At 44.7% G+C, this 16,740-nt stretch overlaps 1 protein-coding gene across 3 annotated transcripts; it reads right to left on the reverse strand.

The window, feature by feature from the left end:
- Window positions 1–85: 85 nt before the first annotated feature.
- Window positions 86–7,233, reverse strand: Rnf183 (ring finger protein 183). 3 transcript variants are annotated; one of them, XM_010639385.2, is made up of 2 exons: window positions 6,827–7,233; window positions 86–1,799 (listed from the first exon to the last, which is right to left on the reverse strand). In XM_010639385.2, the coding sequence occupies exon 2, from the start codon at window positions 1,760–1,762 to the stop codon at window positions 1,190–1,192; it is 573 nt and encodes a 190-aa protein (XP_010637687.1). In that variant the 5' UTR covers window positions 1,763–1,799; window positions 6,827–7,233; the 3' UTR covers window positions 86–1,189. The 3 variants fall into 3 exon arrangements, with proteins under 3 accessions (XP_010637687.1, XP_010637685.1, XP_010637686.1); XM_010639383.2 differs by having other exon boundaries at window positions 86–1,856; XM_010639384.3 differs by lacking the exon at window positions 6,827–7,233 and adding an exon at window positions 2,479–2,654 and having other exon boundaries at window positions 86–1,856.
- Between the last annotated feature and the right edge of the window lie 9,507 nt (window positions 7,234–16,740).

The following is a 16,740-nucleotide window of genomic DNA, read 5'->3' on the forward strand; positions in this document are numbered from 1 at the left end:
CCAGGGGTTTAGCTCAGTGGTGCCACCACCTGCCTTGCAAACTCAAGTTCCTGAGTTCAATCCCCAGGACCAAAAAGAAAAAAAAAAAAGTAAAACTGATTCAAGTTATACCCTATGGTAGTTTATTATGCAATTTTTAAAAATTCAAAATGTTATTTTTTCATAATTGTGATGGTGTTTTAGCCATGTGAGAATTGTTTTTGGAGCCCTGAGCCACTAGGCCAAGTTAAAACTAGCAAAGCAGTAATTGATACTAGATACTGAGGATGGCAGTCTGCCAAGCAGCAGCCTGATCACTCCCATTTTGCCTCCTTGGTTTCCTGGATTCTGTCATGTAAAGTGAAAACCAGGGCCCCCCTCCCTACTGTGGCCTGGGATGGGAGCTAAGGTTTTGCCTCTGTCAGGAGTTTCTTGCAGGAGTGGAGTCTGAGCTCTGCTCTGTACCCAGTCAGGGCCTCTGCCCCTATCAGCAGGAGTAAAGATGTGTTCCTCCACATTTGATATCTCTTAATTCACTGACCCTGGCTTCTTTCATGGTTGGATTCTTATCTCCTAACACTCCGTGAGCTCCATGCTGACGAAAGGCTGTCTTACATTAGAAGCTGCTGAATGAAGGTTCCCTTTGCTAGGAGCCGTGTGCCACCCCTGAATACCTTCCCTCTCCCTTCTGCGTCTGCCCACTTTTGCGGAGTGAATGAATGACTGCTACCGGAACTCGTAGCAGGACATCCAAACAGCGGGAAGCACAGACGACACATTCGCCCACAGAAGTGAAACTCACTTTTCAAAACTTTTAGCAACATAATGAAAAGAGCAACTGAACAGAACATGAACTGAGTCCAAAGCAGCTCCGTTGAGAAGCGTAACTCGGTGTTTGGGTGAGGCAGGTTCCTGGATACCATTGCCCAGCCCTTTGGCACAACTTGTTGTGTGGCTCTGTGGCCACAGAACCACTTCTCTGCCCTCCATGACCCCATGGTTCACACCAGGAGGTCTCGGTGTCCCCTAGCCTTTCAGCTTTTGGGTTTCTTGTTTCTGTTCTTCCCTCATTATAGTGGGACCTTCTCTGTACACGGCCTAACACCGATCCCTGGTTTATGAAATAAGCAATACTACCAAAGAGGACAACACCAAAGGAGGGTATGCATCCCCATCCCAAGCAGCCTGGTTGCTTATCCATGAACAGCACTCACCCCACACCCCAAACGAACTGCTTGGTCCAAAAGATGGAGAAGATGAGCAACAGAGCGACACTGAGAATGACAGCCATCAAGTAGACAAAGATCCGGAATTGAGGGTTGCGCACACACTCCCTCAGAGAGTAGTGGCTGGGGATGGGCCTGGGTCCAGTGGCAGGGGCTGTATCCTGGGGGGGTCCAGTCTGACCTCCAGGCTCGGGGCCGAGGTCCAACGTGTAGACTCGAGGCTGACGCAGAAAGTAGCGGCTCTTGGGCTGGTCCTTGAGACAGAGCTGACGCCCTTCCAGGATGATGTGGTGGGGTTCCAGGCGGAGCAGGGTCAGCATGGCAGTGTCCGTGGGCAAGTCAGTGACCGGCTGTCCTGAGGCCAGGATGGTGGGCTGGCGACAGAGTGGGCAAAGCAAGCGGCGCCGGGCAGGAGTCACCAGGCTGAGATGGGCCAGGCATTCCACACAGAAAGAGTGGCAGCAGTCCAGCACTTTAGGGGTGTGGAACGTGTTGTTGAAGGGGTTCCAGCAGACGGGGCACTCAGCCTCAAGCTTTCGGCCCTGTGGCTCGGCCATCCTACAGCACACACCGGGAGGCCTCCCAGGGATTGTGCTGGCAGAGAGGAAGGAGCACAGTCACACCCGTGAAGCTCTGTCCTTGAGCTGAATTCTGTGGGGGTTTAAAAGTATCACCCACACTTTTCAGATGAAGAAACGTGGGTTCAAAGCATTTTGTCCCACATCACCCAGTTCCTAAGCCTTAAAATTCAATCTGAGTTGCAGAGCTGCCCCTGTATCAGTGGAAGACCTAAGGCAACTGCACTAACAGTGCTGAGTGAGCTGGCATCTGGGACTTTCAGTCCCAGAAAGTACCAGCCTGTGGCAGTGAATAAAAATGCCCCTAGTGCTCAGTGTGTTTGCCCATGGTTGCCCTGAGTCTGGGGAGAAGGAGGCTGAGACATATTCAGTGGTTTTTGCTAGAGGACAAATATTTCTTTCCCTGCCACAGTACCTCAAATCTCTGACCAGGACATGGGCTTTGTGAATTCCCTGGTCTCTCCCTCCTCTGCAGACAAATGCCAGGACCTTTTTCTCTCCTCTCTCTCTCTGTGGGCTACAGGTCCAACCCTCCAGAGCCTCCTGGCCCAGTCTTCAGTCTGACCTGATAAGTCTTTTTCTCATTGATCTGGAATTCTCAGAGAGCCTCCCTGCCGGAGTCTCTTCCCAGTAGTACTCAGCCTCCCCTAGCTCCTTCTCTGCATGATTTTATCCCAGACCTTCAGCGCACCCACCTGGGCTTCCAAGGGCTCTAGGATGGTCAGGCAGACTATTCTGGAGGGCTGAGGCTCTGTGCTTTCCCTCTCCTGACTCTGCAAAGCTTCAGGAAATTGCCTTCTTGCCACCAACCTGGGGCCGTCTCCATGGCAGCACAACTCACAGCACCTGGAGCTGCCAGATGGCCCAGGTTGCAGAGCCTCTTGAGCACACCTGTCTGGAGCCATGGCTAGAGAGCCACCTGGGTGGAGGCTGGGAGGTGGGGGACCTGCGTTTCACCCCAACACCTTGGGCGTGGCAACCAATCGAATTCAGAAGCCTAGCACTGTAAGACTGTGACTAGTTCTTTCCAGACCTGAAATCCCTGGCCCAGAAAGGTAGGGGTGGCAATTTCCTCTCTCTAGATTGTGGGGAGGCTGTCTTCTGGGCTTCCTCTCTCTTGGGGCCTCATTTCTTTTCTAAAGTGGTTGGAACCTCTTCGCCACACAAAGGGGCCATGGGTCCTGCACTTCTATTACTGAGAAAATTACCTACTTCATAGCCTAGATCAGATCCAACAAGTCCTTTTCATCTCTTTTCTGAGCTTTTCTATACGTAGCTGCAACCAGAATGGATGAACTTTGCTACCTTCAACTTCGTTCTTGGAACACAGTCAGCGGCTGAGATCTTTCAGTCCCAGAGCCAGCTGCCCTGCCGACTTTGGGGACTTGCAGTTGGGCTGGAGAGGTATGCCAGCCTTGCTTCCCCATTTAAACCGGAAACACTTGGCTTTTATCTGTTTCTCACATTCGTCAGTTACGCTACTTGAAGAGTTGACCTGCTGGGGGGAAGGTACTTACAAACCACTTGTCTGTCCTAATCACTCAGTTTGCACATGGAGACAAAAGTTACCCAGCTAGTTTTGGTGACATTGAGACATTGTCTTTGGATTCGCAGTCTACCACCATACTGCTGTCATAAAGGGACCCTGCATCCGTTCAGTCCATCTGATGGATATGTGTAATATCAGTAGGAAGTGTTTGCAATTTTTTTTTTTTTTTTTTTTTTTGGTACTGGGGATCAAACTAAATCCCCAGCCCAGGTGTTTGCATTTTATCAGGTGAGTCTTCATGGCCATAAGACTCTTGTGGTAGGCGTATAGGAACTATGCAAGGGGAGATTTGGGGATAGTCTTCCTTAGACATCGTCTGTCCTGATTGACTTTATGCTTAAAGTAAAACCTGTTTACACTCTCACCCTTGACGTCCTCATTTTCTTCTAGAATGCTGTCACTGCTCCAAGCAGGGGAGAAGGAAATGAAGTTAAGCAGGGAGAGATGCCACAAACTTAGCCAAAGCTGGAATCATTTACCAGCGACCCACACCAATATCTTACTCAGTGGACCATTCATCTATTCAGCAGTTAGTGAGAGCTAGGATTTGGGTAAATAAAGGCAAACAGCTGACAGCATGTTTAACCTCTCAGTATCTAGAGCCACAGAGACATTTAGTGAGTAATGGGCAATGAGGAAATGCATAATTTTAATGAATGCTTTCTGGACAAAAGAGAAAGTGGATAGTGGGAGTAGCAAGACCCCCTCTCGGAGGAAAAAACAGGAGTAGAGGGGAGAGGGATGGAGTAGGGGAGGAAAAGGAGAAAAGAAAAACAAGGGTGTTGGTGGCATATGCCTGTAATCCCAGTACTCTGCGAAGCTGAAGCAGTAGGATTCCAAGTTTGAGCCCACCCAGCCTGAGCAAAGAAGTGACTTAGCAAGACCCTGTCTCAAAAATTTAACAAAAATACAAATAAAAAAGGCTGGAGATGTAGCTTAGTACAAAGGGCCTAAGAATTAAAATCCCCAAACTGCCCCCTCCCAAAAAAGGAGAGAGACAGACAGACAGACAAAAGAAAATGGGCTTGAAATGGAAAATTTCTCCAAAGAGGTGATACAAAAGTTGAGGCTGAAGGCTAGAAAGAAACCAGCTATGCAGTATGGAGGTCATACTGACATGACAGGTCAAGGGACAGCTTTGTCAAACCTGCTTATTAGAACTGTGATTTCAATTGAGCCGTTTAACCTCTCTGTGCCTCTGTTTCCCTTTGGAAAGGGAAAGATAAAAGTAGTGATGCTTTTAGATAAAGCCCAGCACCCAGTAAAAACTAAGCACAACATAAGGAAGTTGGTGTTATCACTTCAAGTTGGATTTAAGAAAGAGAAAGGGTCATAGTTGGCTTTAAAGCCCTGACATGAAAGGAGGCCAAGGTGTCAGGAGGGAGCTTAAGAGATCAGAATGGCAGGAGGTGACCTAAGATCCAGAACTCCTCTGGATTTGGTTCTAGGGGAGGGAGAGTTTTTCATTTTTAAAATGCTACCCTAAGGGCCAGGGATGTAGCTCAGTGGGGCCTTGCCTACCTGGCAAGCACAAGGTCCTGAGTTTGATCCCCATACCAAAAAAAGAAAAAGAAAAAGAAAATGTCATTCTAGCAACTGAGAAGAGATGAGAGAGGAAACGGAAGATAAGTGTGGTCCAGGCGTGTAATAGTGATACATGATGTAGGCCAGGCAAGAATGGAGAAGATAAAACAGATGAAGGGCACAAAAGATATCTTTGGAGACAGAATCAAAACCTCCCCCCCCAAAAAAAACCTCTTCCCAATACACAGTGCTTTCTTGGGAACCAGGCTATATACTCTGGTCCCAGAGTCCCTGTTTATTAGAAATGTGACTTCAGTTGAACTGTTGTAACCTCCCTGTGCCTCTATTCCCCCTTGAGAAAAGAAAGATAAAGGAAGTGAAGCTTTTAGATAGAGCCCAGAACCCAGTAAAAACTAAGTACAGTATAAGGAAGTGGGTGTTATTCCTGCAAGTTGGATTTGATTACAGAGATGCCCACAAAGGTGCTACAGTAATTCTGAAGTATAGCCTATTCCATCATTGTCCAATAATAGAACACTAAGTGAATTCTGCTCTGGCCATACAGAAAGACTTTCTGCAGCCTTTAAAATGACACGATGAAATATTTATTAATATAGATGTAAGTCAATAAGAAAAAGAACTAGTAATAAAATCATATTACAACATGATCCTATTTTTTAAAATACGTGTGCAATGGAAAAAAAATATATATGGAAAGACAACCAAATGTCAATAGTTATTTCTGGAGGCAAGACTACATAGGTTTCCTGGGTTTTGTTTTTTGTTGTTGTTGTTTTTGTTTTTTTGAGACAGGATCTTACTATGTAGTTGAGACTGACCTGGAACTCACTATGTGGCCCAGGCTGGTCTCGAACTCACAGCGATCCTCCTGCCTCAGCCTCCCAAGTGTTGGGATTACAGGGGTGCACCACCACACCCGGCTTCCTGGACTTACTATGTTTGAGACTGACCTGGAACTCACTATGTGGCCCAGGCTGGTCTCGAACTCACAGCGATCCTCCTGCCTCAGCCTCCCAAGTGTTGGGATTACAGGGGTGCACCACCACACCCGGCTTCCTGGTTTTTGTTTTTTTAATTCTCTTACCTAGAAACTCTAACTCTAGGAAGCTTGTCTCACCACCTTATTTTCCCCTTTCCTTTAAATCAGACTGACAGTCTCTGCAGATCTGTGGCCAAAGCTGTAACAGGCTGTCAGAGGAGGGATGGTGACTATAGCCTGGCCCTCATCAGGGCCTCTGCTCAGGCACTCTGTAGCTCCAGGATCAGCTGGTCAGAGTTCAGTATCTCCAGGAGACACTTTCCATGTGTCGGTCCCTCCACCACCCAGCCAGGCTGGCTCAGCTAAGCGACAGCAAGTCCCAGTGCCACCCCACAGTCATCACCAATATGAACTGTCCACAGCAGCACCTCACCCTTTTCAACATCAGCATGACAGAGATGGCCAGCTGGACTATCGATAGCCCTTCATAGCTTACAAAAGGGTTCAGGTCCTTACAAGGTTCTAAGTATGGCAACACATCTAGATAGTTAATTGCCTGTTTCTATTTGCTTAAGGCCATTTGATTCTCTAAAACCACCCAGTGAAGGAGGCAGAATAGGGAGCAAAAAGTGTGCAGACTTTGAAACCAGACTTTTTTGCTCATCTGGTACATAAGGCTTAACTTCTCTGAACCTTGTTTTCCTCCGTGCAAGAGAGCAGCCCTCACAGGACTGCTGTGCGGAAGGAAGTCTCTAACCCGCCCAGCAGAACTCAGCAGGTGATTAAAACTTCATGATTGTTTTTAGACCCATTTGAAACATGGGAAGCTGAGGCTTGAGACATTGAAGTGCCCTTGAAAGATAGGCCCAGAGAAACCTACCCCGAAGACAGAGTTCACCCGCTCCCTGGCCCCTGCTGCCTCTCAGACCTGGGGCTGTGACCACCCCTCCACGCCCCTCTCCCTCCTTACCTGCTCCCTCACGGCTGCCACCTCCTCCTCCTCCTTCCTAAGGGAGCTCAGCCCAGGTGCATTGGGCTCTAATTGCTGGGCCTGTTGGGACCTCTGGGGGCGGGCCTCATCTTTGTGATGTTGGAAACTCCTGTCACACTCTGTGCAGTAGGCATTCCTCTTCTCTGGTGACTTTGGACTGTTGTTGGTTCATACAGCGGACACCCGGAAACTGTGGTCTCTTCATCTTCCTCCTGTGAGTCACTCTTGCTCTTTCACTGGTGGGGTGAAGTCCACTCACCCTCTCAAGCCTCTGTTGTGGGGCTGGGACCGCCTATGCCCCTCCTTGGTGACTGTCTGGACCTGACACAGCCTGGCCTCAACAGGAAGGCAGAGGACCTCTGAAGCCACTTCAGACCCTCCCTCCTCTGCAATGAAATCACAAAGAGCTCTTTCAAAATACAAATAACCCAGCAGAAAAGTAGTGAGGGGAGAGGCAGGTAAGACTAGCAGGAAGAGCTTGGATTCTCCAAGCAAGTCAGAGTCCCTGCTCAGAACCCAAACTCCTTTTACTAGGGAGAAGACAGGCAAATTAGTTAACCTTTCCAAGTCTCAGTTTTCTCACCTGAGAATGAGGGTAACAATCCATCTGGTTGATCTACAGATGAAATAATGGATTGTAACGTGGTGAATGGTATGCAGAAACACATAGACAACATTAATTAGACCTGTGGAATTATTGTTGTTCTTGTAGTTTGTTTGGTACCGGGGATCAATCTCGGGACCTTGTGCTTGCAGGGCAGGAAGCAGAACCACTGAGCTAAATCCCCAGCCCTTGTTCTTGTAGTTCTATCAGGGAAATTGCACAAAGAATCTACATGAAAGCAAGGGTGTTCGTGAGCACCCGTGTGTTCCATGCGCGTGCATTAAGTTTAAAGAGCAGGGTGGTCGTCGCTCTCCAATCTGTGTCAGGGCCTCACTGTCTTCCAGCAGGATTTTTATGTGCTTCATCTCTCATCCCTCTCACGTTCTCTTTGTACTTAGGATCTTTTTCTTCCTTCAGTGATCTTTCCGGTGAAGTTTGGAGGAGAATAAAGAGAAATAAATAGTAAATATACCCAAATGGGACATAATCAGATGCCCTAGTTTCCTCATTTAAGGTTTTTTAGAATCTAATTTTATTCTAAATAGGTGATACGTTCACATGGTTCAGCATGTGAAAGGTTTGACCATGCAGAGGAAACTGTCTTCTCATCCCAGCCACCTAGTTTCCCTGGAAATTAAGGTATGATGCTGTTTCTTGTGTAACTTTCCAAAAATGTCTAATGCACACACAAACAGAATTTCCATGGCAAAATGTCTATGTATTCATTTTTCTTCTGTTACTCAAATATACATATTGCATGAACTATTCTGTGCCTCTTTTTTCACTTGACAATAATGTATCTATCTGACATACCATTCTGTACTACTATGTACAGAGTTTTCTGAGTTTTTAATGTTTGTATCATATTTTATTGAATGACTATATGATAAATTAATCACCTATTGACCTAATCCTTTAATTTTAAATATATAAATAGTGGATAAAAGAATAAGTGCAGAAATGATTTTAATTTAACCTAGAACTGCACACACATGAAATAAAATTGTGGAAGCTGAGGATGATGGTAAAGCTTGTAATCTCAGCACTTGGTGGGGCGGGGCAGGAAGATTAATAGGAGTTTGAGGCCAGCCTGGACTACATAACCAGGCCTTGTCTCAAAAGCCAAAAGAAGAAAAAAGAAAAGGGAGGGAGAGAGGAAAGAAGCGAAGCAGGAAAGGAGAGAAGGAGGGAGGGAGGAAAGGGGACAAGACTGTGGATTTGGGGACATTTTAGAGCCCTAAAAAAAGACTTCTCAACAATTCTCTGAGCTCATGACAGAGGGATACTTTCAATGGGTTGGAGCTTTCTCTTAGCTACGTATTCCCTATTTCCTGTCATCACTACTGATTAACTAAAGCTAGTGGAGATTCAAGACACTGATTTATTTCAAAGGATCTGGTTTGTATTTGAGAGTTTGGAAGTCATGCTTTCTGCCTTGGCAAGATTAATGCAAGCAGTGAAGAAGTTACTTAGTAATTTAATTTCCCAGAAGTATCCAAAAGATCTATTTTGGTTGATTGGAGATGTTCATTGCAGTTTTAACTACAACTCAATGATTGAAAACAACTCAAATCCCACCAGTTACTCCTAAATAGGAAACTACATAAATGCTATATATCACTTAAAATGACGTCACCAAAGAATTTTTACTGACTTATAAAAATGGCCACAACACATTATATAAGGGGGGCAGTTTCCAAAACAGTATATACCATATGAACCAGGCTTCCTAAAGCAGGACCTACGTGTGAAGGCTGACGACCAGGAGGTCAGTGTTACTCACAGTGGCTGTCTCTGGGCAATGGACATTGTGTTCTTCCTTGGTTGGCTGCATTCTCTAAATTTTCAAATTAATATATTTTGCCTTTGTAGAAAGGAAATTCACTTAGCCAGTAAGGTAAGTCTAAGTTTTCTGCAGCCAGGGAATCCATAACTTGAATAGGTAAACACGTGAGGTGAACAAGGAATCAGCCAAGAAATTGCAAACAGTGAAATAAACGCCAAACAAGCCAGGGCCTTTTTCCAGGCCACTGACTGTCTAGTGAGTAAACACATCATCATAATGTGTGTGGGTGGTCAGTGCCAAGGAGTCCTTTGCAAACAGTGGAAATTCTTCTGAAGTGATACCCTGGAGAGATAGTGAGGCATCTGGGGAATTTGAGAGTTAAATTTAGTTCATGTTTGGGGTGGGAGCTGGGATCAGCCAGCTGGAAAAGTACCTCGCCTAAGCAGAACCTTGGGACTGGGGTGAGCAGAGTCATGAGCCTCCTTGGAGCCCAGCCAAGGTGGGGATCAGAAGAGTAGGATTAACCATCTGGGAAGAAGCTCTTGCTCTCTCCTTCTTCATTCCCAGGAAGGAAGGATGGATCTAAAAAAATCAGTAACTGAGGCAATGTCTGATTAGGTGACAGTATTTAGTAAGCCCCAGCCAAGGGAAGGGGGCTACTGTCCCTGAGGGCCTCTACGTTGTCATCCCTTGCTAACTTCAGCCTTGGCAGACTTTTGCCTTAGGCCTGCCCAGACTTTTAGGACGGTCCCAGTAGTGTAGGCATCACCTGGAGGTTGACAGAAATGCAGACTCTCAAAAAAACGCATAATTTCAGAACTGCTCAAGAAGAATTTGTACTTCACAAGATCCTCAGCAGATCTAGACATAGAGCAAAATATGAGGAGTGCTGATTTAGGGGAAATCCCTCCCATCTGTGCTGCTTGACTCAAACTGATTGTATTCATCCATAGGTTCGTAAGGGCTTTCCAAGGATGTAATAGCACCTTAGAGAGGGCTGGGTGAGTCTCAAACTAGGAATGGCCAGAGCTTTACCACCATAAGAATTTGCATTGCAAAGTCACAATCTCCTATGTAAAACATTTACAGTCAAATGATTTTCAGAGCTTTTCCTATTTTAAGAAGGTAATATGCATTTGCCATATATTAAGTAACTCTCAGTGGGATCTGGGATGGTATTCTACAGTCTATTATGAATACTCGCACCGAATAAATAAATAAACATCCAAGATTGAATCAGACCAAATTTAATGGAAAAAACTTGATTTTCAGGTTGTTGGGATTTTAGAAATGTGGATAAAATGTGTAAGCTGTAGGCCAGATATTTAGCTAAGTGGTGTTGCTGCCTGCCTCACAAGTGCAAGGACCTGAGTTCGATCCCTGGTACTGGCAAAAAAAAATGTGTGAGCTGTTTTATTTTTCTTTTGGGTTTATTGTTGCTGTTTTTGCTTTTATTTTGATTTGGGAGTTCTTTTTTTAGGTACCAGGAATCAAGCTCAGGCCCTTGCGCTTGTGAGGCAGGCGGTGGCACCACTGAGCCAAGTCCCCGGCCCTGTTTTCACTTTTAGATTGTATCAGTTGAATAAGTTTAGGAACACTGATGTAGGTTAACTTCCTGCCTCTTGTTAACCTCAGATTTTGCAGGAACTATAAGATCTAGGTATTCTTTCACATGTAAAATCCTCCACATACTTCACCGTTGTAAGCAGGTCACATCTGCCATGACACAGCTCAACTCAAGGGGATCCATGAGCAACAGCTGGATTTTGGCAAAATTAAGCCAGTTGTCCCAAGCAGCATCAATGCTCAATGTCCAGAGTTGATACTGGAACCCAGGGCCTCTGATTTGTGGTTCAGTGCTGCCACTCGGCCCGTCTCTCCCCTACTTCCCTGAGAACAGTGGGTCTGAGCTCTTGGACGTGACTTCTTTCCTCAGATCTCACGTCCTGTGTGCTGGGAACTGGCTCTGGCTGAAGGATAAGGGATAAAATTCTTGCTGCACATGCCCACTGGTGTGATTAAAAACAAGGGACTGAAAGTGAACCACTTTTCCTCTAGCTGGTCTGGGGATGAAGCATCTCAACCCCTCAGACTGTCAGCTGTGTGAGAGTGGCAGTAAATGGCCCCCAGGAAGTCGCTGATGCGAATTGGCCCAGGCAGAGGCAGATGAGTCATCAGACTTATTACTCTGAAGACTTTCTCTTGGTGAGTCCTCCCTGGGAGACCCTGGCAAGGTGGACTAGAGGCTATTTGTACAGGTAGGTCCAGGCAACTAGCAGGAAGTGGTGAGGTCCTTCTCCAAATGTCAGGAGATGACCGGGCCAGGGTCTGTCTCTGCTTTTGTAATGTTCAGATGGCAACAGTGGCAAAAGGACCTGGAGTATGGTTTGTTCCCTTCAAAATTCATGTTGAAATTTGATTGCCACCTAAGAACTGAGAAGCAGTAGGGCCTTTTAAAAGTATTTAAAAGGTCATTTAGAAGGATTAATGCTTTTCTCAAAGGGCTGGGTTCATTCTTGCAGTAACAGGTCGTTATCAAGCAGTCCCAGGCCCTCTTGCCTATCTCTTCTGCACATGCTTTTGTTCTTCTGCTGTCTGTGATTAGTTGAAGCAAAATAAAGCCCTTACCAGAAGCCACTCAGATATCAGCACCGTGGCCTTGAAACTTGCCAGCCTCCAGAACTGTCCACTAAATAAATGTCTTTTCTTTATAAATTACCCAACTTCAGCAATTCAGTTATAGCAGCTGAAAATGGACTGAGACAGAAAAGTGTTGCTGTCGGATATGGTGGTGTATGCCTATAATCTGAGCACTTGAGAGGCTGAGGCAGGAGGATTGCCGTGAGTTCAAGGCCCGCCTGGGCTATATAGTGAGTTGAAGGCCAGTCTGAACTACATAAGTGAGACCCTGCTTCAAAACAAAACTTGCTTAGAACATGTCATGCCTTTCTTCTGGCCTGTGTCTCCCTTGTAGAATGGGAATATTTACCTTATGCTTGTCCTGCCATTGTATTTTGGAAATAGATAACTTGTTTTGACTTCACAGGCTCACAGATGAGACTTTGCACTTTTAAGTTGCTGCTAGGACAAGTTAAGACTTTTAGGATAGATTTTAGGGAGAAGTTAAAATTTTGAGAGGGAAATATTGTATTTCACATTGTGTGAAGGACATGATTGGAGGGGACGGGGACGGAATGCTAAGGGCTGCCCCTCAAAATTCACGTGGATATTTGTCATTATGACTGCATCGAGAAGTAGTAAGGCCTTGAGGAGGTGACACAGTCATTGAGACAGGTAAATGCCTTTCTCTGTGAATTCATTCTCAAGAGAAGGGGTTATTATAAAGCAGTTCAACCCCCGATAGCTTATCTTTTCCACAGGGGCTATGTGCTCTCCCACTATTCACCATGAGTTGAAGAAACACAAAGCCTTTACCAGAAGCCTGCACAATTGGACTTCCCACCCTCCAAAACCATAAGATAAAATATACTCTTTTCCTTTAAAATTACCCAGCCAAGGGCTGGGGATTTAGTTCAGTGGCGCCAGCTGCCTGCCTTGCAAGTGCAAGGACCAGAGTTCAATTCCCCGGTACCAAAAAAGAAAAGAAAAGAAAAGAAATTCCCAGCCTCAGATATTCCATTGTAGCAATAAACAAAGCAAGACAGGACCCTCCCACAGGGCTTTTGTAGTGTTAGAATCAGGAAGCTAGTGATCTCCCACCTCTTGGGGTCTGCACATTCTCATTTCTGCTCCTCTTGGGGCCTCCTGGCCTCTCACCTTTCTGTGAGGCCACAACTCTAGCTCTCATCTGTGCAGTTTCCCTTCTCTCAGAGGAGTTTACTCTTTAACCTTTATGGTAAGATATTGCTAATACAGAAAAAGTAGGACTCTCAGAAGAATATAAAAATGATGGGAACGATGGAAGGTACGCTGGAAGGGCTCCATATGAATTTTGTAACTTAGCCCTGAGGATAACTCTGTGTTGGTGCTGTCATCCTCATCTCCATTTTACAGATGAACACCGTGAGGTGCAGAGAGGGTAAGCCACTTTCCCAAGGTCACAGGGCTAGGAAGTGGCAGAGTGGGATGTCAGCCAGGCAGTCTGGTGCCAGAGTCCACACCCTCAACCACCAGGCCACGTTGCCCCCTGTAAATAATCTCATCTAAAATTCTGCATGTAACTTATAATCACTATCATCCTTGGGGCTATATGGCCTTTCTCTTTTCAAATAGAGAAATAGATTTTTCTTAAATTATTATAAAATGTCATCCTCTGTTATAGCCTTTATTCACTTTATCATATTTCTGTATCATAAAATACTTTCCTACAGCCTCTCCTTCAAAATGAGGGTTTATTGTCTTTGATGACAGGAAAAACACTATAAATTTACTTGCACATGCATAAAATAGGATGCCCTAGTTGCTGGCCACACTGGTGACCTCCAGAGGGAGCCAGATGGAAGGTGAACAATTTTCATTGTGTAACATTCTGTACTGTTGATTGAGACTGTGAATGTATTATTTATTTCAAAAATGTTTAAAAAAATGAATCTAATATATCCTAATTGCAAAGAAGTGCAGAAAGGGATGAAGTAGAAAATAAATTCATTTTAAAACTCAATATCCAGATTTTTTTGTCATAATTCTTTCAGACTCCCCCACCCTCACCCCCGGTACCAGGGATTGAACTCAGGACCTTGCACTTTTGAGGCAGGCACAGTGCCACTGAGGTAAATTCCCAGCCCTTCTTCCAGCTCTTTATCTCTGAATGTAGAGAAACATTTTTACCACAGTGGGATGGATGATGATTCGTGGTGGTGGTGTTACCTGTGCTTTTCACTTACAGTGGATCATGGCCATTTTTACATGCAGTCTCATTTTAAATTTGTGCATGGTTATTAGTCACGTAATGTTAGCCAGTTACTAAAAGATGATTTCCAGATGAACTGAGAGCCCAGCATCTGGGCTTGCAGTCCTGGTGGCGCTAGTTCCCATTACCTAAAGCTGTGCTTTTCAGTTCTTTTCAGTTCTATGCAAGCCCTTGAATAGGCAGGATGTTGTGTTGCAGACGCTGAGAGATAACATCTGGGAATGGATTGAATGTCCCTTCCCTCTATGGATGTCACTTATTCCATAGGTACAAACACCTCCTACCTGCTTCCTTTCCTTTCAACCTTTATGGCCACCGCCACTGGGACAGGGCCATTGAAAGGAGAGGGCCTTGGGAAAACCAGTCTGCCTGTCTAAAGGCCTGAGCTCCTTCTGGGATCAGCTGCAGGCTACAAGACCTCGGGCAAGTCACTTTTCTCCAGATCAGAGGAAACGATCTTCGGTCTCCAATCAGTGTTGTTTTATTGGAGGACTCAGATAAGATTATGACTGAAAGTACTATGTAAAACACAGTGCACTGTATTATATCTGTAATTTTATTGTTAAAGTCTGACCTCTTTACTGGAGGTGTCAGGGAGAGTGGTAGAGGCCAAACCAGTTGGTCTAGTTTCCTTCTAGTGTTGCGTCTTGGAACTACCTCTCCAGAGGCGAGGCGCACTCTTCCATATCTACACACTCATCTTAAAACTGAGGGTTGTAAAGCTCAAGGGCGCATAGCTGATAAGCCTATGAACAAATGAAACCTCAACTCTCCTGAATAGCTAGTAGGAAGTAAATTGATACAAATTCCTTGGAAAATTGTTTGGCAGTATCTTCTAAAACTGATTCTGTGAATTTACCAATAGCCTGCCAAGTTGCCTGCTAGTTTTGGAATAAGCACATATACATGCAGAGGTTCACCAAAAGACCTGTTGTTAGACTACTCATAGCAACACTGTTTGTGAGCATCCCAAACTAGTAACCACATAGATGTTCATCAGTATATGGGTAAATTGTAATATTTTCACAGTGGATTCCTATCAGCAATGAGAACGAGTGGTAGATAGATGTTCAGCTGCATGCAATATGGAATAATCTCAAAAATGTGTATCTGACTGGTCAAATAAAGTTCGATCGGAAATAAAAAAGTGCACACTTCTTTGACTTAAATCTCTTGCTGTATAATAAATCACTCCAAAACATAGTGTCTTAGAACAATGATTTGTTATTTCTCATGAGCTTGTAGGCTAGTTGTGAAGTTTCTCTTCTGATTTCACCTGAGCTTTCAAGGCTTCACTGAGTTGCAGAGTTGGCTGGGTTGAAAGACCCAAGGTGACCTCATTCTCCGCATGACCTAGGCCACCTTCCTTATGTAGTGATCTGAGGGCAGTGTTCCAGGAAGGGAAAGGTAGAAGTTGCAAAACATCTTAAGGAAGGCCCAACCTCAGGATGTGTACAGTACCCATTTCTCTGCATTGTGTGGTCAAACCAAGGCAAAAGGCCAGCCCGGATTCAAGAGGTTCCTCTTGATGAAAGGAAGTCACATTACAAAGGGTCCCACATACAGGAATGGGAGCCATTTGTGGCTATATTTTCCAGTGACCACAACACAGCATGATTCCATTTATATAAAGTAGAAAAGCAGGCAAAGATCAATATTACAAATTCATCCACAGGTAGGCCTGGGGAGTGTAACAGAGACCATCTGGATTCTTGGATATAACATACTTGTGCATCTAGGCCCTGGTTACTAGAATCTGTTGTTTATGAAAATTCAGCAACCTTTAAAGACATCTGATATTGTTTGTACGATTACTATACTTGAATTAAAAATTATATAGTGGCTTCAAAACAATAAAGTTCATTTCCATTTTAGTAAGTTTAGCTCAACTCCCCATGGTTATTTATCTTGCTGTTCCATCATCTTAGCCTCTTCTGCATAGTTGAAGCAGTTACTGGCTGTCTAAATCCCACTACTGGGAGGGACTGTAAGGGGAGGGCCTGGAGCTGCACCTTCCTCTGGAACTGACGCACCTCCATTCACAACTCCCTAAGAACTCACTCCCACGGCAAGCCCTGCTCGGAATGTGGCTCAGGTGACCAGTGAATTTTAGGGAAACAACTAGCAGTCTCCTGCATTTTTAATGATGAAGCTACACTTTAATAATTATGTTTTCTTAAAAGGCCACTGAGGAATAGCTAAGTTCCTTTCTTCTCAGCATTAAAAGATTAAAAACCCCAAGTGATCTGAGTTCTGTACTTTGCTGGTAACTCCTGTGTCAAAGTGAAGGCCATTAATAATCACCACCTGTTTTCCTTAAACATATAAATATATTAATGTTAGCATAGATATAAATTGCTTAAATCTTAAATATATTATTAATCAGATCCTAAGACAAGGGCTTAGATACTTTCTTGGAAAGCAAAACAAAGCATCTATTGTCATTGGAAAACTCCTTTATAGGATTTTAGAGGGACAGCCTCTGAAGCAAAGTGTTCAGTTAAATTGCTGGCTTATGTTTCAGATGCTGAGAATATCTGATCAGGGTCTATCACACTAAAATAATTCTCTACAAATGTTAGAGTTTATTCATCCATTTTCTTTCCCTTGGTTTTTTTTTTTTTTTTTTTTAG

Source organism: Fukomys damarensis, unplaced genomic scaffold (genome assembly GCF_012274545.1).
Source record: "Fukomys damarensis isolate Sample0158 unplaced genomic scaffold, DMR_v1.0_HiC HiC_scaffold_36, whole genome shotgun sequence".
Classification (NCBI taxonomy): Eukaryota; Metazoa; Chordata; class Mammalia; order Rodentia; family Bathyergidae; genus Fukomys; species Fukomys damarensis.

What these genes read in the sequence shown, in the direction of transcription:
- Rnf183 (XM_010639385.2), bottom strand. Translation starts at nt 1,762, where the DNA reads ATGGCCGAGCCACAGGGCCGAAAGCTTGAGGCTGAGTGCCCCGTCTGC.